This window comes from Orcinus orca, chromosome X (genome assembly GCF_937001465.1).
Source record: "Orcinus orca chromosome X, mOrcOrc1.1, whole genome shotgun sequence".
Classification (NCBI taxonomy): domain Eukaryota; kingdom Metazoa; phylum Chordata; class Mammalia; order Artiodactyla; family Delphinidae; genus Orcinus; species Orcinus orca.
This window is the reverse complement of record NC_064580.1, coordinates 130,873,052-130,898,187: the sequence shown is the minus strand read 5'-3', so window position 1 is coordinate 130,898,187 and position 25,136 is coordinate 130,873,052. Positions and strand designations below refer to the sequence as shown.

Sequence of the window (25,136 nt, the reverse complement as noted above, 5' to 3'; positions counted from 1 at the left end):
GCCCGCGCCCCTCTGCGCCTCCCTGGAGGGCTGAGATTGACGCCCGTGCGCCCCTCCCGGACCAAGCGCCTAGGATGGGAGGGGGGTGCTTCCGGGAAGAGCCCAGGGCCTCGGGAATCCTGCCCTGGGGGGGGGGCGTCCAAGCACCCCACGGCCAGGGCGCGGCCGAGACCGCGTCGCGTGTGGGTGCCGGGCGCTCGCCAGCGCCCTCGAGGGCTGGGTGGAGGCTCAGGGGATCTGTTTCCTCTGACTCCTCTCCCCACCGCCCAGCACCGCGCCCCGGGGGCACCCCTGCCTCGAGATTCCCGCCCGGAGCCTCCACTACGGCGTGGGTGCCCTGCTGCTGGGCACTGCCGGGCCAGGGACTACAGAGCTGCGGGCGCGGGTCAGGCGGGACCCGGCGGCGGGGGTCCCACTGAGCTCCCTCCCGGAGGGGGTCGCCGCGGTTCCCCGTGCCGGCGGCCTCGGCAGCCCAACTCCGCCGGGACGAGGGGCGCGGCGGGGCGGGCGGCCGGGGAGGTGATCTCACTCCCCTCCCCCGCCTCCCCAGCGCTCCCCTCCCCCTCCCCTGCGCGCACGCCCGCCCCGCCCCGCCCCGCCCCGCCCCCGCCCCGGCGCCGCGGCCGCCGCAGCATCAGCATCGCAGACGCGCTCGGGCGGCGGGTCCGAGGCCGGCGAGTGCGGAGGCTGGGCGGGTAACCCGAGCGGCGGCCGCAGCGCAGGTAAGGCGGGCAGGCCTGCCCTCGCGCCCGGGCCGCGCCTGCAGCTCCCCGAGCCTCCCGTCCCAGCCCTGCCCCGGGGGCGAAAGCGGGGAGCCCCACCCGGACCAGCCCGCGGCCACCGGCGGAGCGGCCAGAGCCCCACCCAGGCCGGGCACCGGGCTCCGGGGCCCGCGGAGCGCAGCGGGGCAGGGAAAGGCGGCCGGGCGCCGGAGCCCGACAGGTGAAGAGTACCTGGGCGGCGTCCGAAATGCCGACCCGGGGAGGGATGCTCTGGGGGAAGTCAGGCAGGGTCTGTGCGGGCTGGCGGGGGCTGAAGGTGGCACGTCCCTCCGGGTGTGTGAGTGGGTGAGAAGGGGAGCGCGGTGGGGCCGTGACCCCCATCCCCCCATCGGCCGCCGTGGGGTGTGGCCCGGGGCGTGGCTGCCCCCCTTCCCCAGTCCAGAGTCCTGTTTGGCCGAAAATCCAGCTGCCAGCACGGTTGGGGGGAGGTCAGACTAGGCTGCCCCTGCAGTGGGGGGCAGGGGAAGGAACTGGGCTGGGCCCTGCCTGGCCCTCAGCCCCAAGGTGGGAAGGGGGGCTTTGTTCTCCTCCTCTCTAAACCCCAGCCTGGACTCCCCGGGCTTACGCTCCCAGCCTGCACCAGGACCAGAGTCTCCTGCCCTGGAACGTGGGGTGCCTCTGGAGCCGCAGATTCTGCAGGCTCTTGTGGCCAAGAAAGGGCGCACTGAAGTGAGGCTGGCCTGGGCACCCAGCAGGGTGCGGCTGCGCACATGAGTGTAGAAGGTGGGCCCAGTAGGTAGGGGGACGACGAAGGGAGGGCCTCAGCTCCTGGGGCCCTGCCTTGCCCACTGCAGGTCTTTCGTCCATTGCCAAGTCTTCCTGTCGCTGTCTGGTTATGAGAGGGGTCTGCAATTCCTCTTTCCCCCTTCCTAGGGAAAATTTTGGGGGACTCTTGGTTGGCAGGGGTTGCAGAGCCCCTAGTACAACCTGCTGCCCCTACAGTGTATCTGGAGCCCAGCCCTTCGCTGCCTGTCTCAGGAAGGCAGGCCCAGGGCCATCTGCCCCGACTCAAGAAGTGGGGGGCCTGACACCCCCCTCTAAGTAGGTGCCCTGCTTCCAGTTAACTCCACCCAGAGGCAGGGGCTTCTGGGCAGCTCGGTGCCATCGCTGCTGACTCACGTGGCTCGAGGGTGAAGAAGCCAGAGTCACCCTTTCTTCCCAAGAACTTGTCCCCTGTGAGGTGGCTGGGACAGGGGGCGGCCTGGGGCCTGTCTCCTCTGACCATCTCCTTGCTGCAGGCGATGGGACTCAGCCTGGCCTGGCCTCTCAGCACAGCGCCCATGCGACACCCACACATGCACCCATGGGCCCCCTAGCTTTCGGGGGGCGCCTTAGTGAATCTGTGGCCACATGGCAAGTTCTTGTCAGTGCTGAGGCTGGGGACGCCCCCCAACCCGTCCCCGGCTCCTGGACACTTTCTTTGCTGCATCCTAGCCTCTCTCTTCGTACTTATTTATGCTTGTGTGTGTGCGATCCCCAAAGTGATACATCTTATTGTGGTATGATTGAAATATACAAAAAAGAACAAAAGAAATTAAGGATCCTGGGTGATCGGTTCACCGAGGGAGAATCCTGCTCAGCACACCCCAGCCTCAGTCTCCCTGCTTTGCTACAACCCACTCCCAAGAGGCTCCTCCCCCAACGCCCAGCGCCCAGCCCCCTGCAAAGCTTGGAGCCGGCGCTTAGCGCGCAGTAAGGAGCTCCTCCCAGCCCAGGAGCTCAGTGGCCCACGGGGCGGGCAGGCGTTCGCTGGGCAGCTGCACTGCCAGGTGCCTGCCTGGACCAGGCTCGGGGCTACCTATGGAAAAGCCAGTAACAAACTGGACCAACACCGTCTTTGTCTTCAGGGGGTGTGGACTGGCTTTCTGTTTTCCTTTGTGACTATTCGCAGGGAAAGGGGAGGCCGGGATGGAGGTTGTGCCCCCATCAGCCTCTTGCCCTGCTGGGGCGGATGCCTTCCGCGGTGCGCACTCGGGCGAGGCCAGCTGGGGAGGGTGGGGGAGCAGCCCGTGTGCCACACCCACCATTGCCCAGCCCAGCGACATGGGACCCTCAGTCCTTTCCCCTCTTTGAGTCTCGGCCCTCTTGGTTATCACATGGGGCGTGGACTCGTTAATCTCCAAGGTCCCTTTCAAGGCAAACGGTCCCTGGTGCCAGTGTAAATGGCTGCAGCTGGACAGAACGTCTCCTGGGGCGCTCTTTCTGCCAGCGGGGCAAGTGGCCTTGCCTTGCCGGGCCTGCCTTCCGGAGAGTCAGGGCGAACGTGTGAGGGGAGCTTTCCCCCAACCCCTTCTTGGGGCAAAAGGTTGAAACAGGTCTGGAGTGAGATGGGGGGCTGCTTCCCAGGGGTGCCCTGGGCCTAGGAGGGGCCTGTTCTGGGGAGAATGGAGCAAAGGGGGGCCCTGGGCAAAGGTTGGCCAAGATGGGCATCCCAGCCAAGTGCCCTGCTCCACTAGGCCCCCCTCTGTGGGCGTGAGTGGCGACCCGGAGCGCCATCCCAGGAGCTCTGTCGCACCCTGTGATGCAGACCACTGGGCTGCTGTCTTTGCCCTGCCCCTCCTCTCATAATTGGGAAGGCTGGGTTGAGGTCCCTGGAGGGGGGGCTTTACCACCCCCCCCAGTCTTTCTCCCTCCTGCTCGCTGACCTGGCCCGTCCTGGATGCCCCGGTCCTGCTTTCCCTGCCCTCGCCTTGCTCTCAGCTGCCTCTTTACACCTCCACTCCCACACTGTCACCTTTCTCCTCCCTGCTCTGTTGGAGTTTCGCACAGCACTGCCCTCCTCTCCTTCCCCTGCTTCTGCCTGCCCCACCCCTCCCTGGATGCCCTTGTCGCCATCTCCGCACTTCCCCTTTTGTCCATCTTCTCTCTCTGCAGCTCTCCCTGCCCCGATTCCTAAAGCCCAAGGTCGGCCTGGGCTCTGCACCTCAGCACGGGGGTGACCGCCACCCAGCACACGTCCCCCGGACTCTAGGCCTTTGGGTTGGGCCCAGACCTCCCGTGGGGGCCTCGTCTGACCTGGAAGGTGTACAGGGGGCACCTGGTGGCCACCAGCAGAGGACCCTGGGGGAGGCGGTTGGCGGTTAGCAAGGCCAGCCCACCTTCTCCCCAGATATCAACAGGATCTTTGTGGCTTCCTAGAGGCTGTGGTCTGAGAGAGGGAGGAGCCGGGGAGGGTCTGGACGGACTTCGAGTCTTTCCAGCTTTTCTTTGTCCAGTGCCCCCCCACCCCGTCCGAGGCCGCAGGCTATTGCCTACGCCCCCCTTCCGTGTTCTCCCCAGGCCATGAAGCTGTGGGGGGAGGGCCTGGCCGCTGTCCTGCCAGCCGGCAGCTCACGCCAGCCCCTGGGATGACCCCGGATTGGGTGGAGCAGGAAGGCGCAGTGTCCTGGGCTTTGCGCGCTTGGCTCAGGGGCCCCGACGCTGAGGGGCCCTTCTGAGCCAGGCCGTCTTCCTGCCAGTCTGATGGTGGAGCTTGAAGGGAGGTGATGAGTCCCCGGGAGCCACGCTTCCCTCTGAAGTGTTCAGAGCCAGGCAGATTGGGGGTTTGCGCGGGGCGGCTTTGGGTGTGGGAGTGTGTGCATGGCGTCCCGTGTTCCTGTTCGCACGTGTGGGCATTAGCCATCTGGTTGCATGTGTGCAATCGTGTGTGTGTGTGTGTGTGTGTGTGTGTGTGTGTGTGTGTGTGTGCTGGTGAGAGTGTGCGCACACAGATCCTCCTGTGCCCGCACTGATCCTGTGCTGGGAAGGGGCGGGGCTGCTGGTGGTGGCTGCGGAGGCCGCAGTGTCTCCCTGTAAGACCGTGGGGCTTCCCGCTGAGGGGGGTGCCCTCTGGCCCTTCCTCTGACCGCCTGCGTTCATGCCTTAGGAATGCTGAAGCCCAGGGAGCAACAGAGGCTCCATTGTCCATTCCCAGGCTTCCTGTGCCCCCTCTGCTCTTTAACCCTTTGGAATGGGGATCCCCAAGGCGGCTGGAGGGGGCTGGCAGTGTCTGAGCTTTTCCAGGCGCCCCCTGCCCCCCTCACTTGGGCCAGGTGTCCCAGGGCCGGCAGGACTGAGCAGCTTCGGGTGGGCCTCGGGCTGGGCCCCTCCCACCTCTCTGTTTGCCTGGCACCTTCCCTCCCCCGCACTGCCTTCCTTCTCTCCTCTGGGTCCTGGGGCAAGCCCTGCTGGCCCATAGGAGCCGACATATGTCGCTCCCTCTTGCCGGGCCCCTGAAGCCCCCGCTGGTGCCAGGTTCACTTCTCAGATCTTGTTCTAAGCGCACTTTGCAGAGCTGGAAGGAGGGCTTAGAGGGGGTGAAAGGGCACGGTTGTTAGGCCGTGGGCGTCAATTTCCCCAACCGCGCATGGGCAGCTTGGCTACAGTGCTTGCATTCTAGGGGCCTGGGAGGCCGGAGATTTGGCCCCTGCTTCACTGGAGCTCAGTTTTCCCTTCTGCACGGGAAGGGAGTCCGTGCTGTGCCTAAGGTCTGTCTGGAGAGGGGGGCCTCCCTGGTAGCCAAGTGCTCTGTGAGGGGGCCCTGGAGCCTTTGGTTTTGAGAAAGGAGTCAGAGCGACCCAAGATTCTGCACAGCCATGGAGGGGGGCAAGAAACCCAGGCTGTCCTGGCTGTCCTGGAGCTGTTTGCCTTCTCTTGTGCAGAGTCCTTGGGGGCGTTGAGGGATAGGGTGGTTCCTGCCCTGCGCTGAGGCGTGATGTGGGTCACATCCTACTTCCGCGTGGCCTCCTCCCAAGATTCCCCTGCATTTGCCTGCCATCTGCCTAGCAAATAGGCCCTTCCCCAGGGGCCCAGGCCCTGGCCCTCTGCGAACGCAAGCAGGCATACATGTTGGGATGCCTGAGGCGCCGAGAGGCCAGCTAACTGCCCGAGCTGTCTTAGGCGGCTTTGGGCGCCCCCACCCCACCTAGAACCCCGTACCTGCTGAGCATCAGTGCCACCTGCGTGACCTTGGACATGGTGCTCCGGTTCTGGGCCTCAGTTTCCTCAGTTGTAAAATGGGGATAATGATACTGCTCCGTCCCCAGGGTAATTTTAAGGATTCAACGAGTAATGCGTGTAGGGGTGTTTAGAAGAGTCCCTGGTGTGCGGTAAGTGCTATCTGCGAATTCAGTTAATAAAATAGGGAAGGGGGGCGGAATGTCTGTCTGGCTGCCGATGGCGAGATACCCCCTTGCTTTCTCAATGGAGACTGTCTGTTCTCCCCTCTCCCACAAAGGGTTAACCTCTGGCCCGCCCCTTCCTTATCCTGTAAGGAGAATGGTCCATTACAGGTGAGCTGCCGTTGCCTTGGAGACCGCAGCCTTAACGGGGCTGAGGGCGCGCTCTCCCTTAGGGAGGGGCGGGGCAGAGAGCACCGAGGACTAAGCAGCCGTCCTCGAGGGCTTCCGGGGCCCCCGCGTACATTTGGGGGCTCCCACCCAGCAGCCTCTTTTATGTATTATCTCAATAACCCATTAGGCTGCGGCAAGCTTTCCCCCATCTCTGCCAGTGGAGGGAGCTGGCTCCATCTCCATGGAAACCCGCCAGCCACAGCCTGGGGGGGCGCGTGAGGAGGAGCCTTAAAGGAACACAGTGCCTGGGGTGTAGGTGACACCCACGCCCTCATATACACCCTGCTGAGGGGACAGCCCAGGCGTAGGTGCCCCCAAGTGCCCCCACAAGCCCACAAGTACGTGGACCTGGCACTCACACTCTGACCATCTCACATACCAGGGCTGAGCCCCCAGCGCTGCCCCCACTCGGAACAGACGGGCTGGGCTACCTGCCTGTGACTTCTCCTTGGGCAGGTGCATTTCTCTCAGGTGGGAGGGGCAGAGAGGACTCCAGGCAGGACCTGGCAGCCGGTGGGCCTGTGTGCAGCGAGCACGCACAGGGCACCCTTGGAGGTTCCCAGGGTGTGTGTGTGCACAGAGAAGAAAGCAGCCATCCCAGGTCTCAGCCTGGCTCCGCGACCTCCCAAGTGTCCCCCAGCCCCCGGTCAGAGGGCGGAGGCCAGAGGAGAGGACTGGCCGCGGGACCCAGGGCTGGCGCTCTCCTAGGGTCCCACTGAGCCCCTCCCTGCTGGCTCTGCCACCTCAGAGCCCGCCACGCCCTTTCTCCTTCCCTGCCCCCGTGAGTGTGCATGAGGCCTGCAGAGAGGATGGGTACTCGGCCTGCCTTGGTCGTTTCCTCCCCCAGCACGTGGGCACTCACGGTTGTGCCGGCCCATGGACGCATCGGCACCCCGTCAGCCAGGCGGCTGCTCTCTCCATGCCAACAGCAATCTTGGAGGGAGTCACTGGGGTCCTCTGGGTGCTTCTCCCTCCTCCCCTGTGGGGATCCCCAGCTGCTCCCTGAGGGCTGGCCAGCAGTGGCTTTGCTCATCTTGTCTATAACCGTCTCCTTGCCCTAGTGCCACAAGTGGCCAGGGCCGTGCTGCTCTGTATGTGTGTCTGTGGTCCTGGCTCGCAGCTTCTCTGCCTCCTGCTTGTCTCCAGTCCGACCTCAGCTCCAAGCCCAAGAAGTCCACCTCCCCCGACTCAGGTCCTCCTCTCCTCCTTTCCTGTCTCTTGCCTGGCACCCCCCCCCCAGGGACAAGGATGCCGAGGAAGCGCCACTGGGTTTGCGCGTAGGTGTGCACACGCGCGTGCGCACACCCCCCCGCCCCCCTGCCCCCAGTCTTCCTCTTTTGGCCATTTCTCATCAGTGCTTTCTGCAGCTGTCTCATCCTTTGTGCTCCTTTCCCCTCTTCTCTTCCTTTCCCCGCTGCCTGGGTCTCTGTTTCTGGATTTCTCCATCGTGGTTGCTGTGGTGGTCCAGCATCCGTCTTTGTCTCCCGTTCCCTGCCCTCCCTCCCCCAGCCCTACTTCTCTGTCTCTCCTGCTCCCTCCTGCCTCTTTCTCACCCTGTCTGTCACCCTTCAGTCCTCCCCAGCCTGCCCCCGCTTTGCAGACATGGCCGTGGCTCCATCTGTACACCAGCTTGTGGAACACTCCCCCGCCTCCTTTGCCCCTGGAGGTGCCGATGGGGGGTGGGGGCCTGCCGAGCTGGCAACCTGAGCTGCTTGCTCTGTAGTTGCCTGAGGAATGGGGAGAGATCCGAGAGCCGGCAGGCAGCAGTGGGACGGGAGGAGGCAGAGCCCCTCCCAGCTGTCAGGGGCCTCTCCGCCTCTGAGTGCCTGGGAAGGCGGTGAGCTGGGTGGCAAATACCAGGGACTAAAGGAGGTTGGGTGTGAGACTGTGGGGTGTTGGGATGGGGCAGAGAGTGGGGACCAGGGGCTTTGGCAGCATCATATATCCCCTGCATATACACTGGGGTACACACGCCAAACCCAATTCTGGGAACCTAGTTTGGGGACAGACAGCCGTCATCATTCCAGCCAAGGGAGTGCTCTGGTCTCCTCTCATCCGCCTTTGAGATTCTCTCTCGTTTCTCTCCCCTCCCCCTCCTAAGACCAGAGCGCGCAGAGCTCCCAAGGCTGCCTTTGATCACCTGCCCTCTGATCTGGGTCTCCTACTGCTTCCTACAGGCCTTGAAAGCGAGGCCGAGGCTGCAGGGGCCCACCCTGCTCGCACGGGCTTTGTGGAGGAAGGTGGGGGCAGAACGGGTCCGCTGTTGCCCCTCCTTTCTGGGCCCCAGCTTGGCTCCTGCAAGTTGGGAATCGGCCACGCCTTTGCCACTTCTTACCCTCCGAGTCCTTCTCTTGGCCTTCAGCCCGTCCACATCGACCCACGCTGGTGCTTCTCCCCCTCCCCCTCCAGCTTTGGGTCTAATCTAATTGCTATTCGCCGCCGTCCATTTTCCCTGCCCAGTCCCCAGGCCGTCTGCTGAATTCACCCTTCTCAGGTCACCTTACACAAAACCATTATGTGGCTTCTGGTTGCCTCCTGACACACTGGATGTCTTAGCATGGCGTTCCAGGCCTCCCCACCCACCCCTTCAGCATTCTGGCTGAGGCTTGGCCCGCGCTTTGATAAGGCCCTGGCTGGGCACAGCGAGGATGCCCGGGATGGACTTGGTGAAGGCATCCAGGCCCAGGCCCCAGCCTCCAAGCTCTTGCCCTTCTTGCACTTTTACCACTGTCTCTTTCTCACACCTCTTCCTGTTTGCAGTCAAAACGGTCTGTCTTCTTGGGAGTGTCTTCTCTTCTAGTCGTTGGCAGAGAAGCCCCCTCCCCCGGGCCCTCAGTCGCTGGGGCTTCTCGCACGCAGGTGGGATGTGCATATAGCTGGCATCACTTGGGCTTGCGGTGGACACATGTATCAGTTGAGCCCTGAAGACTCAGACAAAGACCCGGAAGGTGGGCTTGCCAGACACTCGAGATGTCAGAAACACTGTCCCAGAGCTTCTCCTGACCCCTGCTCCGACCCTGGCCTGGAGCATCTGGAAGGGGAGAGGCCACAGTCGCTTCTATTGTCCCCCCAGGAGCCTGAGGGACAGCAGGGAGGTGCTTTCCTCCTTGCCTCCCTCCTGCCACTTATTGAGGGCAGGCTTCCTTTTCCTCAGCCTGTTCTGTGAAATGCAGCCTTCTTGGGCCCCTTTCCTTCTTTCTCTGTTCCCACTTCCCAAGTCCCCCTTGCCCCTCACCAGCTTTTTAGGCCTGAACAGCACCCGGGGATCAGTTGGCTCTGAAACCCACAGCAATGAGACGGTGATGAGTTCTCTACATATGTGTGCAGGCATGCTTGTGTGTGCAAACAGAGATAGCAGACATGAGGATTCATCCCCCAGAGATACAGACACACGAGACACACATATACTTCCGCGTGCACGCACCCACTCATGAGTGCATCCCCCTTCGTGAGAAGATGAAGGTGGACACACACAGCCACAAAGATGCTGATGTGCTTATCTGGCTACGTGCAGACCCACATCCCCACTCATGCCCGTAGGCATCTGCTTGCTGGGTGTTGAGTCGCACACGAGGATGACATGCACAGAGCAGCCTGTGGCATGCCCAGGGGAGCTGATCGGGGCAACAAGTTGGTGCTGGAGAGGCAGCTGGCGGAGGAGGCACAGACAGAGAGTAGGAAGGGGATGAAAGGCAAACTGGAGCCCCAGCCTCTGCTGTCTCTTGCAGGTTGCCTTCTCCAAGGTGGGGGGGAGGGAGGGATGGAGGAGCCGGACAGCCGGGGGCGGGGCTGGGGGCGGGGCCAGGAGCCCAGGCTCGCCCAGATGTTAGTCACTAACATCCGTCCGTTCTCTCTCCTCCCTTACCTTTCCCTTCCCTCCTCCCCTCTCGCAGTGTCCCCACCCCCGGCTCCCTCCCCAAGCCGCCCACCAGCCCCCTTCCCTCTGGCCGGAGCTTGAGCCGAGCCCGGCCGGCTTTTGCCGCGCCGAGCCGCCGGCGCCGCCGGGAAGATGGCCGTGGCGCTGCGGTACTTGTGGCCTCTCCTCCTGTGCAGCCCCTGCCTGCTCATCCAGATCCCCGAGGAATGTGAGTAACCGGAGGGAGCCTCGGCGCCTCCCTTCACCGCCGCGCTGGGCTTCTCTTTATCTTCTACCTCTTCACCTTCTCCCGGTTCCGGCCCCTCACCCCTCCTTTCCTGGGCAGGGAGTGGACAAGAGGTACCCAGGACGCTGAGTACCTCTGGAAAGGACAGGGTGGAAGACTCGGGGTATCTCAGTACCACGGACAGGGACCAGAGGTGAGGGAGGGCTGGTGAGATTTCAGCACCACGGACAGCGGGCCAGGCCCTGGACCCTCCTCCTCCCGGCCTCCGCGCTCTCCTTCGGCCCGCCCCACCCCTCCTCCGAGGATGGGGCGGGCAGGTGAATGGGGCCATCCCCAGTCCTCGGCTAGCTCGCTCTAGCCTCGCTCCGGCTTCTGGCTTGGGTAATCCTATCTTGGGCCCTTGGTAGCCCTTTCTGTGAACTGGGACAGGAACAGACCCCTTAGCCTTCTGGGCCCTCGCGATTTGATGTGTAGTTACTTGGTGGGGCTGGGGGTGGGGCTGTTGGAGTATTACCTTTCCGGGGGGGGGGGTCACGGGTAGGTGCGTGGGTGTTGCGGAGTGTGGCTGGAAGGTTGTGACTGAACGAACATGAGTATTTGTGTATGCTTGTGAGTTGGCCAGACGTTATTTTTGTCTGGATGTATTTGTAGATGCGTGAGGTGTCATGGACTAAGTGTGGGTATTCCCGAGTGTGAGCTTGATCTCCTATGTGGGTAAGTTTGTGAGTCAGTATAACCGTTACTTACTGGTCACATTTGTGAAGGTCTGTAGGTATTTGACTGTTAACATTGGATTGTAGTGGGTCGTGTGTGCATGTACCTGTGTGTGTGTGTGGAATGTGTGTTACTGTGACGATGTTTTCTCCTGAAAACACACCGTTGTGAGTGGCTGTTGGGCTTGCGTGAGGGGCAGTCTCCTCGGTAGCTCCACTCCCTTCCCCCCTCACCTTTCCATCTTTGTCTCTGAGCCTGGACCTATAGGAGGCCAGCATCACTGAGAGATGAGCCCTGGGCTGAACGTGGGGACTGTCCGTGCCAGGAATGGGACAGGGGCTGAGGGAGGTGGGTTTGGAAAGCACGTAGCACTGGGGGACAGTGAGGGTTTGGAGGAGGTGGAGAGGGGCTGATGGGAAGAAAGGCCGGGATGTCTCCTTAGATACACACATGTAGGTGCATGCACTCACGCCCATGCCACTCCCCCCGCTGCGGATGCACACGGACAAGCACGTGGGGAGACGCAGACGAGCCACCCGTACCCACCCAGGCACAGAGACTCCGAGAGGCACACAGTGAGAAGTTTAGACACAAAGCAACACAGTCATGCACACAAACACAGAAGTGGGTGTGCAACACAAAATTGTACACTGGATGCAAGCCGGGACACAGCCTCCAGATGTACTCCGGCGAGACACACCCGAGTACAGACGCATGAGCGGATGCGCACAGAGTCACTGCAGCTCAGCCTGCAGCATCCACGCACGTGCCCAGACTCCCACCTTCCACATTCCCACACACGTGCTTTCCTCCCCCGTCCTTCTCCTCTCAGTCGCTGCCAGGCCTTGCCCTGGGCGTCCGCCTGCCCCGCTACACCTGTGTGTGGAGGCGCAGGGAGAATTTGGAGAAAGGAGGGTAGAGGAAAGAGAAGTAGCTCGAAGAGCACGGCGAGTCTGAGGCTGCCCTGGGCACCGGCGGGCGCTTGTTATTGACCCCAATACAATATGGCAGGCGGCCTGGTGCCTCCCTGTTGGAAACTGTCCTCCAGCTGTCTCCCTCCCCGGCCACTCCAGGCCCCTTTGTCTCCTTCCCTGCTTTCCCCAGCCTGTCGTCCCTCTCTCTGGCTCTGGCTCTGGGGCTGCCTGCACCGGCCCCTTCCCAGCGCAGGGCCCTCTCCGCAGTGTCCCCAGGGAGCCCCTCTTCTCTCCTGGGGGCCCTTACACTGAGGTCTTCGGCAGAGACAAAGCCTTCAGAGGCAGCCCACTGCTCTCCACCCTTCCCTCCCCTCTCTCCCCTCCTCACAGCCACCCTGGCCAGTGCTGCGCTGAGTCCAGCGGCACTGGGGGCCGTAGCTCGGACCTCAGCTCCAGGGAGCTTGGTGGCGGGCTGAGAGGAAGGAAGGGGAGAAAATGAGGGCTGGCGCCGGCCCTGCAGGCAATGGATACTCAGATTCAGCAGGGCCTTTGGGAGGGTTTGGAGGGGAGGGGGCAGCTGGGCTCTGAAGACTGGGCCTGGGTAATTGAAAACACTGAGCTGTGCTAATTGGATTAGGAGGGAAGCGGGCTGGAGCAGGGGAGGGCGCCCTGGCTGACGACTGTCTGCCTCCCAGCCTTCTGAGGCATCCTGCGTGGGGTGGGGGTCAGTTCTGCAGGCCTGCCAGGAAGATGCAAGGGTCTGTTCAAAGCACACTCTTCGCTCAAGTCGCGGATGTCTTTCTCCCTGCGTGCTGGAGCCGAGGCCTGGCTCCCCCTGGGCATTGACTGGTGATGCGAGCTGCGTCCCCACGTTACACCTCCTCTCCCGGCCTCCCCTCCCCCAGGGGTGTCTTCCCCGCGCACTTACTTCTTCCCTGCCAGGGCCCCTGCTGGGGCGGCATGTCAGCTTTTCTCTCCCTCTCTCCCTTGCTGCCTGGATTTCTCAGATGAAGGACACCACGGTAAGTTGCGGGGAGGGTGGGAGTGTTTCCCAGAAGGCCAAGGAGAGAGGAAAAGAGGGGGTGTCGGCGCGTCCCTCCCCCTCTCCTGCACATGCTCAGCTCTCCCTGTGTGCCGTGTCCCCTGCGCGGGTTGCAGTCTTTTCTGGTTCTTGGGTCCCGTGCTGGAGGCCTGGAGGCCGCATCAGCCTCCCTCCTGTCTCCTGGGGTGCCTGGGGGACACGTTTGTTCTGTGTCCGCGGGGTTTCCTGCCTCCCCTTCCCTCTGGTCCCCTCTCTCCCTTTTGGCTTTCTGTCTGTGTCTGTGTCTGTGTCTGTGTCTGTCCTTGTCTCTCTTTTCTTTCTTTCACACTCTTTGCCCTCCTCTTTGGCTCCATCTGTCCCCTCTGGTTTCTTTCTTTAGTGCCGTCTTCTCTCTATTCTGTCTCCTTCCGCATTCGCCCCAGCAGCTTTGGGCCCAGCTTCTCCCTCCTCTCCCCGCAACCCCATTGCCGCGGGGCCTATAAGGCTCCAGACCCCGCTTCCCTCACCACGGAACAGGGGTTAAGGCCCGCTGCCCGCCAGAGGCCACCCTCACCACCACTGTCCCCATCCTGTCCCCAGCGATGGAGCCCCCTGTCATCACGGAACAGTCTCCACGGCGCGTGGTCGTGTTCCCCACAGATGATATCAGCCTCAAGTGTGAGGCCAGCGGCAAACCCCAAGTGCAGTGAGTGACCTTCACCCTCTAAGCCCTGGGGTTGACCACTGACTTTATCTCCAGCCCTCGTGTCTCCCAGGGCCTCCCCACAGCTGGGAGCACACACCTCAGATCTCCCTCGTCACCCTTGGTCCTCGCCCTGCCTCAGCCCGTCCCCGGGGCCCCTGGCGGCTTGCAGCCTTGCCGTGGCCTGTGCCAGCCGCGGTCCTGGGTTCCCGGCCTCAGGCCTCTGAGCCTTTTTCTGCCCGCAGGTTCCGCTGGACTCGGGACGGCGTCCTCTTCAAACCCAAGGAGGAGCCGGGTGTGACCGTGAACCAGGCCCCCCACTCTGGCTCCTTCACCATCACGGGCAACAACAGCAACTTCGCCCAGAGTTTTCAGGGCACCTATCGCTGCTTTGCCAGCAACAAGCTGGGCACCGCCATGTCCCACGAGATCCAGCTCATGGCCGAGGGTGCGAGGCGCTGCAGGGACCGGGGAGGGCCTGGGGCACGTGAGAAGGTCCCCAAACAGGCCTGGGGAGCGCGTGTGAGAGTCCAGCCTCAGCTGGCTGATGAGTGTGCCCGTAGCCGCATCCTCCTTCCCTGCCTCGTACTTTCTCCGTTCTTCCTGGTCGGCTCCATCTCCCCTTCCCTCTCTTCTGTGCTCTACGCCCTCTTGGCCTCGGGGGCCTGCCGCCTGGGGGATGCGCGTGGGCTTGGACTTGTTGACCGACTGAGTGGGTGGAGGATTGAGCCTGTCTGAGCCACTACCTGGGCTTTGGCTTCCGCCCCGTCCATATCCCCGAATTACCATCTCCTCTCTACCACTCTCGGTCACCTCCTTCCGCCTCCCCCATCGCTCCGTCTCCTCTCCCGCTGCTTTCCGCCTCTCACCTGGCCCCTCCAGCTCCCTCCTTCCTGCTCTCTGGCTCTGTCTTTATCTGTGTCGCCCTTTCCCTGGGGTTTCCCTCTGCATTCCATCCTCCCTGAGCTTTCTGCCTCCTGAGCTTGCACTCCTCTCCCCTCTCTGCCCCTCCAGTTACCTTGGGAACCGTTGCCATGGTTTCTGTGTCAGGATGATGGAAGGGTCTGTAACTCCAGCATCCCTCCGCAGCTCCCCTCCCCCCACCGCTGCACCTCAGCCTTCCCCCACCCGCCCTCATCCTGTCCTCCTGGTGGGAGCTGAGAATTGTGGAGAGTTAACCCTTCGCAGCCATCCGGCCTCCTGCCCGTCCTCTCCTCTGCATGGAGTGCCCGGTCTCTGCCTTGAGCCCAAAAAGGACCCAGAGTGTCTGCCTGCTTTACGTGAACTTCCCCACGGCCTGGCCCTCTGACCCACCCCCTTGGCTATCCCTCCTCCTCTCCCCTGCTCTGCCTTGGCCGGGAGGAGACTTGAGACCCACAGTGCCAGTCTCTCTGTCCCTTCTAGGTACCCCCAAGTGGCCAAAGGAGACAGTGAGGCCCGTCGAGGCGGAGGAAGGGGAGTCGGTGATTCTGCCTTGCCACCCGCCCCCCAGCGCGGAGCCGCTCCGCATCTATTGGATGAACAGCAGTGGGTGCCCGCGAGCGGGAGGGTGTCAGTGGGTGTGATTCCTGGGTGGGGGTCCTGACCTCTGCCTCCTTGCCTCCCCCACCCCGCAGAGATCTTGCACATCAAGCAGGACGAGCGGGTGACCATGGGGCAGAACGGCAACCTCTACTTCGCCAATGTGCTTACCTCGGACAACCACTCAGACTACATCTGCCATGCCCACTTCCCTGGCACCCGGACCATCATTCAAAAGGAACCCATTGACCTCCGGGTCAAGGCCAGTGAGTCCCAAAGGCCCTACTGCTTTCTCACCTTCAGGCATGGCCCATCCCATCAGTCAGGCCACCCCGGCATTCCTCGAAGACAGCTTGGCCCAAACGCCTCCCCGGGTGCCTCCCCGGGTGGTGAGGGCGAGGAGGAAACTGCAGCCCTGGGGGCTTGCTGGGGTGTCCAGATCACCCGGCCTGGGAACGTCGTGGGTGGAGGGAACAGTCAGCCGCGCCGCAGTCAGCTCTGTGTCCTCACAGCCAACAGCATGATGGACAGGAAGCCGCGCCTGCTCTTCCCCACCGACGCCAGCACCCACCTGGTGGCCCTGCAGGGGCAGCCGCTGGCCCTGGAGTGCATCGCCGAGGGCTTGTGAGTCTGCGCCCCCTGCGAGGGGCGGGACGGGGCGGGGCAGAGCCTTTGCCGGGGCAGGGCTGAGTGGCCTGGTCCTCTCTCCCCTGTGCTCTCTCCTTGGCCTCCGTGCGCCGTGGCCCCGGGCAGCCCCACGCCCACCATCAAATGGCTACGCCCGAGCGGCCCCATGCCGGCTGACCGAGTCACCTACCAGAACCACAACAAGACCCTGCAGCTGCTGAACGTGGGGGAGGAGGACGACGGCGAGTATCGCTGCCTGGCTGAGAACTCCCTGGGCAGTGACCAGCATGCCTACTACGTCACCGTGGAGGGTACGGTGCCTCTGCCGGCTCATCCCGTTCAGGCTGCCCAGAATGCAGCCCTCACTGTCACAGGGGTGGGCAGGGTCTGGGCCAGGGCCAAGAGCTGGCTGCAGGCTGCGGGCTCAGGGCGGCTCTCCCCTTCCTCGCAGCTGCCCCGTACTGGCTACACAAGCCCCAGAGCCATCTGTACGGGCCGGGAGAGACTGCCCGCCTGGACTGCCAAGTGCAGGGCAGGCCCCAACCAGAGGTCACCTGGAGAATCAATGGGATCCCTGTGGAGGGTGAGCAGGGCCTCGGGCAGGGACAGGGCGTGAGCTTGGGGAGCCCTGGGGACGGCGGGGACGAGCAGCGGCCTTGGCGTGGCTCACTGCTCTGGCCCTGGGCCCGCGGGCCACCTCTGCGCACACAGAACTGGCCAAGGACCAGAAGTACCGGATCCACCATGGAGCCCTGATCCTGAGCAACGTGCAGCCCAGTGACACGATGGTGACCCAGTGTGAGGCCCGAAACCGGCACGGGCTCCTGCTGGCCAACGCCTACATTTACGTGATCGGTGAGTGCCAGCCAGCTGGACCCAGCCGCCGCCGCCTCTTTGCCTCGTAGCCCCCAGTCCGTCCCTGCAGCCCACGAGGCAGGGCCACCACACTGACTCAGCCCACGGCTGCTCTGTCCGCCGTGGCTCCCTCTCTCCTCTCGGGAGCCTTCCCCTCTTCTCCCGCCCCTCCTCCCAACAGCGCGTGGGGATCACGGAGGAGAGGCAGGCTCTTTGTCGGTATTTCCAGGTGAAGAAGCAGCCTCAGACAGTGGTCTGGTGCAGCACAGGTCACTGAGCAGAGGCTCACCCTGGCCAGGGTGTGCCCGAGGCCAGCCTAGCGGCTCCTCTCCCAGAGTCTTGGGGAGGACTAGGGGGCTAGGCCTGGGGGGCTTTTGGGAAGAGGTAGACTGTCAGGGGGACCTCAAATAATTGGTACGACATGGGTGGCTGGGACGGGAGGTGCATCTGAGGCGGAGGGGCTGGCGTGTCCTAAGGCCGAGAGAGGCTCAGCTTGGCGCGGGCCAGAGCCGGGTGCCGGCAAGCAAGATGGGCAGGGCTCTCGGGGGCCTGAGAACGCCTGGAAGTCACTGGCAGCTTCCAGAGGCTGCGAGCCCTCCTGGGAGAAGCTGCCCCGCCAGCCCCTTCATGTGCCTCCTGATCGCGCGTGGGTGCCCGCCCGACCCTCAGTCCTGCCACGTCTCCTCCCTCAGAGCTGCCGGCCAAGATCCTGACCCCAGACAACGAGACGTACATGGCGGTCCAGGGCAGCACCGCCTACCTTCTGTGTAAGGCCTTTGGAGCCCCTGTGCCCAGTGTGCAGTGGTGAGTGCCCCAACCCTAGCGGGGGGCACCATCTCCTGGCCCAGGGAACCAGGGAGGGCCGGGGGCCCAGCCCACTGGCATCTGAGCCAGGCCTGCCCTGCTCGCACCAGGCTGGACAGGGAAGGAAAGACAGTGCTGCAGGACGAGCGCTTCTTCCCCTACACCAACGGGACCCTGGGCATCCGAGACCTCCAGGCCAATGACACCGGCCACTACTTCTGCCAGGCTGCCAATGACCAAAACAACGTGACCATTGTGGCTAACCTGCAGGTCAAAGGTCCGATGTGATCAGCAGCCCCTCCAGGAGGGGGGTCAGGGTCTCTGGGGGACCCCGGAGTGACCTTCCCCTCCCGTCATTGCCCTCAGATGCCACTCAGATCACACAGGGGCCCCGCAGCGCGATCGAGAAGAAAGGCTCGCGAGTGACGTTCACGTGCCAGGCCTCCTTTGACCCCTCCTTGCAGCACAGCATCACCTGGCGCGGGGATGGTCGCGACCTCCAGGAGCTTGGGGACAGTGACAAGTGCGGGCCCAGCCCCAACCTGGGCTCGGTGGAAGGGGGAAGAGTGGGAAAGGCAGGACGTCCAGACCTCCTGGCCTCATCCATGGGGGGGGGTGCCCCGCTTTGAGGGGGAAGGTTCTGGCAGGAGAGGGGAGCGGGGCGAGCAGAGTGCAGGTGGCAGGGAGTAGCGGGTCCGCCGGGAGCAGAAGAACACGCGTGCCCCCCACCCCCGCCAGGTACTTCATAGAGGACGGGCGCCTGGTCATCCACAGCCTGGACTACAGCGACCAGGGAAACTACAGCTGCGTGGCCAGCACCAAGCTGGACGCGGTGGAGAGCAGGGCAGGGCTCCTGGTGGTGGGTGAGTCCCGCGTGGTATGAGGCTTGTGGCCCAGAGGTGTGGGGGCACGGGAGCCCAGGCTTACAGTGCAGGGCGCTTTCGGGCAGGGGGGTGGGGTGGTCGGCTTGTGAGTGGGCCCGAGATCCACCCTCTGTGGCCCTCAGGGAGCCCCGGCCCCGTGCCTCAGCTGGAGCTGTCTGACCGCCACCTGCTGAAGCAGAGCGAGGTGCGCCTGTCCTGGAGCCCCGCTGACGACCACAACGCCCCCATTGAGAGTAAGAGGCCCCCAGCGTGGCGCCCCACTGGCCCTCCCTCCTGGCGGGCCCACCCTCCTCCCAGAGCTGCGGCTCCGGGGCCGCCCGGCTCACTGAAGCACGCACCTGTGTTCGGGGGCTCCGGGTCGCTCGCAGGAGCCCGAGGACACCAGTCGCCTGGGGCGCCCTCTCCCCTCCTCAGGGAGGGCCAGACCTTGCCGCCCCGTCACTGCCCCCCACTTCTTGGCAGAGTATGACATTGAGTTCGAGGACAAGGAGATGGCGCCTGACAAGTGGCACAGTCTGGGCAAGGTGCCCGGGAACCAGACCTCCACCACCCTCAAGCTGTCGCCTTATGTCCACTACACCTTTAGAGTTACTGCCATCAACAAATACGGCCCTGGGGAGCCCAGCCCAGCCTCGGAGACTGTGCTCACTCCAGAAGCAGGTGAGCACCTGGGCGGGGCCTCAGGCGCCGGGCCCCCTGGGCTCTGCAAGGAGAGTCTAGAGAAATGACCGTGCCCAAGCTCCTCTGCTTCCAGGGCCAGAACGGCTCATTGCTTCCTTGGTCCTGGGCCTTCACGGCCTCAGCAGGAGCCCCACAGCGTTGATGTGTTAACACATTACTTTGCAGCCCCGGAGAAGAACCCCGTGGACGTGAAGGGGGAAGGAAACGAGACCAACAACATGGTCATCACTTGGAAGGTGAGGCGGCCCCTAGGCTGAGCTCACCCCCAGACGTAAGACTGGCACCCAGATATTGCAGCTCCCCCTGGCTGTCCTAAGGACCAGGGACCTGAGGCTGGGCTGGGGAGTGGATCAGAGGTCGGGGAACGGGGCTCTTGGCCAACCAGCTCCCTTTCTGCTCTCCCGCTCCAGCCGCTCCGGTGGATGGACTGGAATGCCCCCCAGGTTCAGTATCGCGTGCAGTGGCGCCCTCAGAAGACACAGGGGGCCTGGCAGGAACAGATCGTGAGCGACCCCTTCCTGGTGGTGTCCAACACTTCCACCTTTGTGCCCTATGAGATCAAGGTCCAGGCCGTCAACAGCCAGGGCAAGGGCCCGGAGCCCCAGATCACCATCGGCTACTCTGGGGAGGATTGTGAGTATTGGGCTGGCCCCGCCCACACCAGGGGTGGAGCCTGCGTGCGCGGCATGGCCCACTCCCCCCCAGCCCCTCAGGGATCCGCCCAGGTGCCCAGCTCCTACCTCTTAATATACAGTAGTGCATTTCCTAAGAGTAAGGATGTTTCCTTACATGACCAAAGTGCCGTCATGAAGATCTAGAAAGAAATTTACCGTCAGCAAGTTGGCATCTATAACTTTGCATCTATCTGGGTGGCAGCCGGTACCCCCGTGGTATGGACCAGTGGTGTCTTCACCCCAGTCCAGGGTCCCATTCAGGATCCTGCATGGGGTCTAGGTATCCTGCTTCTGTCCGTTCCTTGAATGTAGAGCGTTACCAGATGTTAAGCTTGGTCATCCAGTCAAGGTCTTTTCTAGTTACTACTCGGCGTAGTTACCGTCTTCTCTCGCGACTAATAAACAGTCTGCAGGGAGACACCCTGAGACCATGCGAACGCCCTGCTCATCAAACTGCCCACGCCTCATATCGCATCCAGAGCCGCCATCCCCCTGTGGGAGGGCGGGGTTCTGGGCTGGCCGCAGGATGCCACAGGCCCTCATCCGTGTCATTGGCCGTTTCCAGACCCCCAGGCAAGCCCTGAGCTGGAAGGCATCAAGATCCTCAATTCGAGCACGGTGCTGGTCAGATGGTGGCCTGTGGACCCAGCCCAGGTCAAGGGCCACCTCCGGGGATACAATGTAAGAGTCCGAGGCGTAGGGGCTGGGGAGATCCCCGGGGTGAGGGGTGAGGCTACCAGGAGTGACAAGGTTGGGGGCGGGCTTCTGCCAGCTGCTCTCCCGGAAGTGCTCAGGTTGGAAGGAAGGCTCCCCTGGGAGGGCAGGAGGGAACACGTGCCCCAGGGTCACTGGCAGAGGCCTTCTGCCCTTTCGGGGTCTCCTGTCCGCCTGCAGGTGACGTACTGGTGGGAGGGCAGTCAGAGGAGGCACAGCAAGAGGCACGTCCACAGAGGCCACGTGCTGGTGCCTGCCAACAGCACCAGCGCCATCCTGGGCGGCCTGCGGCCCTACAGCTCCTACCATCTGGAGGTGCAGGCCTTTAATGGCCGGGGACTGGGGCCCGCCAGCGAGATGACCTTCAGCACCCCCGAGGGAGGTGAGCTTTGCGCCCTGCACCCCTGCCCCGCCCTCCCCCCACCCGGGTTGCCAGGGCGACGACCTGCCGTTGGTCTCCGTGCCCCGCAGTTCCTGGACACCCCGAGGCGTTGCACCTGGAGTGCCAGTCGGACACCAGCCTGCTGCTGCACTGGCAGCCCCCGCTCAGCCACAATGGCGTGCTCACGGGCTACGTGCTCTCCTACCAACCTCGTACGTGTGTCGTGGGCCCGGAGCTTCGGCCCAGCCCAGCTGGGAGGTGGAGGGGAGCCGGGGGTGGGCGGTGCTGGCGGCCAAAGCCGACTCCTCGCCTGTCCTCGCAGTGGATGATGGGGGCAAAGAGCACTTGTCCTTCGACCTCCCGGACCCTGAGCTGCGGATGCACAACCTGACGAACCTCAGCCCCCACCTGCGGTACCGCTTCCAGCTCCAGGCCACGACGAAGGAGGGCCCTGGAGAGGCAATCGTGCGGGAAGGAGGCACCATGGCCTTATCTGGTGAGCTGGAGGGGGCTGAGGCGGGGGGCTAGGCAGCCGGGCCCACGAGGGCGGCCCAGGGGCTGCCTCGAGGTCCCACACCCTCTCTCAATCTCCAGGGACCCCGGATTTTGGCAACATCTCGGCCATGGCTGGCGAGAATTACAGTGTGGTCTCCTGGGTCCCCAAGGAGGGCCAGTGCAACTTCGGGTTCCAGATCTGGTTCAAAGCCCTGGGGGGTGAGCGCAAAAGGGGACCCTGTAGTAGGGGGAAGGGGGCTCAGGGCCCAGAGGGGCTGCGGGGGGGCGTGGAGCCAGGGTGCTGCCGGGCCCTCCCGTTCACCCCTGCTGCCCTCTCACCCCTACAGATGAGAAGCTGGGCGCTCATCTCCCGCCGCAGTACGTCAGCTACAACCAGAGCTCCTACACGCAGTGGGACCTGCAGCCTGACACCGACTACGAGATCCACTTGCTCAAGGAGAGGGTTCTTCTGCACCAGATGGCCGTGAAGACCAACGGCACTGGTAAGGGAGCCTCGGGCACTGACTGGTCAGCGTCCCTCCGTCGCCGGCCAGGCTACAGCCACCTCAGGCCCCAGGCCACGGCTCGGCTCTTCCTCCCAGTACCTGGGTGCCCCGCGGCCCAGGATGGAGAAGTCTGGGTCCCTGGAACGATCCCTTTTTGTATCCTCTGTTTGAACTGTTGCCAGGGCAACCACTTTTGCAGAAGGTCCTCCTCCCTGTCCCGCAGAGGGTCCCCCGCAAGCCTCAGCTCCAAGCACGCTTCGCCCCAGCTTATCGCTCCTCCCGGGCCCTCTGGCGTCCATGGGCCTGGCCCTCACCTGCCCTTGCCCGGTCCCCGGGGGTGGAGGGGTCGGGAGTGGACCAATGGAACTAGAGGCTCTGAGGGAAGCCCGCGCACAAGGCTGGGAACGGGGTGGGGGGGGCAGGCTCAGGTGGTGGGTCTGCAGCGCCCGGGACCCAGCATCTTACCCCGGGCCTGGGCTCGTTCTCCTTCCCACTGTCCCTGCCAGGCCGAGTGAGACTCCCTCCCGCCGGCTTTGCCACGGAGGGCTGGTTCATCGGCTTCGTCAGCGCCATCATCGTCCTGCTTCTCATCTTCCTCATCCTTTGCTTTATCAAGCGCAGCAAGGGTGGCAAGTACTCAGGTAACTCCTGACCCCAGGGCTCAGGGAGGATGGTCGCCGAGGGCCCCCGTTCATCCCTCCTGCGAGTTCTCCTTGGTCCCGGGAGCCCCTGGCAGGATAGGGTGGGCGTGTTGGGGGCAGGCAGGAGGCCTAAGGGGAGTTTCTGCGCACACCGGGGCGCGTGGTAGCCAGGCCCACGGGGGGCGAGCAGTTCACCCTTGAAGGCTTGTCGGTTCCTGAGAGCCGCTGAAACAGGGTGCTGTCAGCGTTCAGGGCCCAGAGGGACAGCCTCGCCTGCATCCCTGCCTGGGGCGAGGCCCATTGCCCGGTGGAGGCTGGGCGGGAGGAGAAGCTGGGCCCTCTTTTTGTCTGCAGTGAAGGACAAGGAAGACACCCAGGCGGACTCGGAGGCCCGGCCCATGAAGGACGAAGCCTTCGGCGAGTACAGGTGAGCTGGGCGGGGGCAGGCGCCGATGGGCCGCCCAGCTGCTCGCTTTCAGGCCTGACCCCGTCTCTCTCTCTCTCCTTCGTGCTGCGGGGTACCGGCAGGTCCCTGGAGAGGTAAGGCGGGGCGGGTGGGGAGATGCTGTTAGACTGCAGGGCCGGGGGCCTCCCATGGCCGCCGTGTGCCCGGGAGTGCCACCGGCCCCTGCTTGCCAGGCCTCTGCGCGCCCCCGGCTCTCCGGCCCGGCAGCTCCCTATTTCAGGGAGAAGCCAACGCTGACACTCAGCTCCCGGGCCTGCCTGTCCCCATCCCAGCTGCCACTCTCTGGGCTCTGCCGGGGCCACAGCGGTACAGGTACCCCCGCCCATCTCGTCTGCAGATGGGAGCCAGGCCCCGCGAGCCCCCCACCTCCCCCAGGATCCAGGGCACGCCCAAGCCTCGCCCCACTCGTGCTGTGCCACCTGCCCTCCCGGCAGTGTGTCCAGGCGGAGGGCCTCTGCCCCAGTACATTCAGAGCACACGGAAGACGGAAGACGGAAGACTAGCGGAACCCAGGCCTCTGGGGCTCTGCCCCGCCCCCAGCCAGGCCTCCTCTGCAGGCCAGCACCTGCCAGCTCCTGCCGGGCACTGCTGGGCAGCCTCCCACTCCCTTCTGCCCTCCCCCTGCAGTGACAACGAGGAGAAGGCCTTCGGCAGCAGCCAGCCATCCCTCAACGGAGACATCAAGCCCCTGGGCAGTGACGACAGCCTGGCCGACTACGGGGGCAGTGTGGACGTGCAGTTCAACGAGGACGGCTCCTTCATCGGCCAGTACAGTGGCAAGAAGGAGAAGGAGGCGGCGGGAGGCAACGACAGCTCAGGGGCCGCCTCCCCCATCAACCCTGCAGGGACCCTGGAGTAGCAGGGTCCAGCCAGCCCAGGGCCAGGCCGCAGCCGACTCAGAGGCCAAGCCCCCCCGTCCGAGGCCTGTGCTGGGTCCCTGACCTTGGGACTGAGGCCCCTCCCTCTCTTCACCAGGCGGTGGCCCGGCCCTCTGATCCTGAGCCCGAGGGAGGCTTAAGTCGGGGGCAGAGAAGAGGAACTCACTGCCTCTAATCCCCTTCTGACTGCCTGGTCCCCACTCGATTGCCAAAACCCAGCTGCACCCCTTCTTGGGCACACACTGCTTTACTCCAGCTCGGGGGCCAGTCACCCACACATCAGGAGCCTTCAGGTGCTGCCTCGCCGGCCTTTGGGCAGAGAGAGGCTGTGGTCAGGGCAGAGGAAGCGGGGATGCTGCCCGGTGGGATCTCCTCAGGACCACGGCTGGCACCTGCACCCCCAGCCATTGCTTGGCCAGCCTGGCTGGGACAGGGGACAGAACACAGTGTCCCCACCATCTGCTCCCTTTTCTTTGCCATCTCTGCTCCAACTGGGATGGGAGCTGGGCAGGCTGGCCATGGGTGCAGAGGAGGCCATCTGGAGAGCCCAGAGTCCCACCTGCCGGTGTCGCACTCGGCCCGGCCCACCCCACCCTGCGGCCGGCTTTCAGGAGTTCCATACACACGCTGCCTTTGGTACCCGCCAGACGACATCCAAGTGGCCTCCGTCACTGCCCAGGTGCGGGGCAGGCACACCTCCTCCCCCCTGACCTTGGCCTCTCCCAGCCTCCACCGCACCCCAGGACCCCTTAGCGACCCCCCGCCCCCGCCCCCAGTCTGAACAGTTCCCTTCCTCAGCCTCCCCCAGCCCCACCTTGGGATGTAAATACACCGTGACTTTGAAAGTTTGCACCCATGCCCTTTCCCCATATGCCACTAGTGTGTAGGCAGATGTCTGAGTCTCTAGGTGGTTTCTAGGTTTTATAGCAATTAGCTTTGATGATCCCATCCCAGGAAAAATAAAAACAGACAAAAAAAAAAAAAAAAAAGGAAAGATTGGTTCTCCCGGCTCTGCTGCGCTCCCGCCCAGCAGCCCCCATCTCCCCATATGCCTTTGCTCGGTCTGTGGATGAGCCCTTTACAAAAAGCAAAAGTCTATATATATATGTACATAAATATCAGAATTATAAAAGGCAAATAAAAACCTGGAAACAAAGAGGAGCTGCTGTCATTTTACCGAACACCCTGTCCCCTACCGTGCTGCACACTGCGGTCCACCTGCCCCGCCAGGCCTGGCTCTCCGCCCCCGGGGGCCCTGCTGCCTGCTTCTCGTTCCCACTGGCCTCCAGGGGAGCTGAGCTCTAGGCTGTCACCACGGTTTCGGGCCCCAGGGCTGCCCAGCCCTCTAAAGCAGTGACCAAACACCGCAAGTGGACCCACAGGGACAGCCTGGGGATCTCTGCGTCGGTTCACTCCCTGGCTTTCCCAGGCCGGATTCCTG

General features: G+C 63.7%; 1 protein-coding gene across 3 annotated transcripts; it reads left to right on the top strand.

Moving 5' to 3' along the window:
* Positions 1–613: 613 nt before the first annotated feature.
* On the top strand, positions 614–24,692 carry L1CAM (L1 cell adhesion molecule). Of its 3 annotated transcripts, none has more exons than XM_049705060.1 (29): positions 614–722; positions 10,006–10,197; positions 12,851–12,865; positions 13,465–13,570; positions 13,813–14,015; positions 14,972–15,094; positions 15,184–15,354; positions 15,601–15,712; positions 15,842–16,026; positions 16,167–16,298; positions 16,427–16,570; positions 17,263–17,374; positions 17,485–17,651; positions 17,741–17,897; positions 18,113–18,237; positions 18,381–18,491; positions 18,721–18,918; positions 19,105–19,175; positions 19,350–19,572; positions 20,179–20,294; positions 20,508–20,709; positions 20,799–20,921; positions 21,032–21,205; positions 21,304–21,423; positions 21,552–21,707; positions 22,217–22,351; positions 22,706–22,778; positions 22,880–22,891; positions 23,445–24,692. In XM_049705060.1, the coding sequence occupies exons 2-29, from the start codon at positions 10,122–10,124 to the stop codon at positions 23,674–23,676; spliced, it is 3,774 nt and encodes a 1,257-aa protein (XP_049561017.1). In that variant the 5' UTR covers positions 614–722; positions 10,006–10,121; the 3' UTR covers positions 23,677–24,692. The 3 variants fall into 3 exon arrangements, with proteins under 3 accessions (XP_049561017.1, XP_004286478.1, XP_004286479.1); XM_004286430.4 differs by lacking the exon at positions 614–722 and adding an exon at positions 7,536–9,840; XM_004286431.4 differs by lacking the exons at positions 614–722; positions 22,880–22,891 and adding an exon at positions 7,536–9,840.
* The last annotated feature ends 444 nt before the right edge of the window (positions 24,693–25,136 follow it).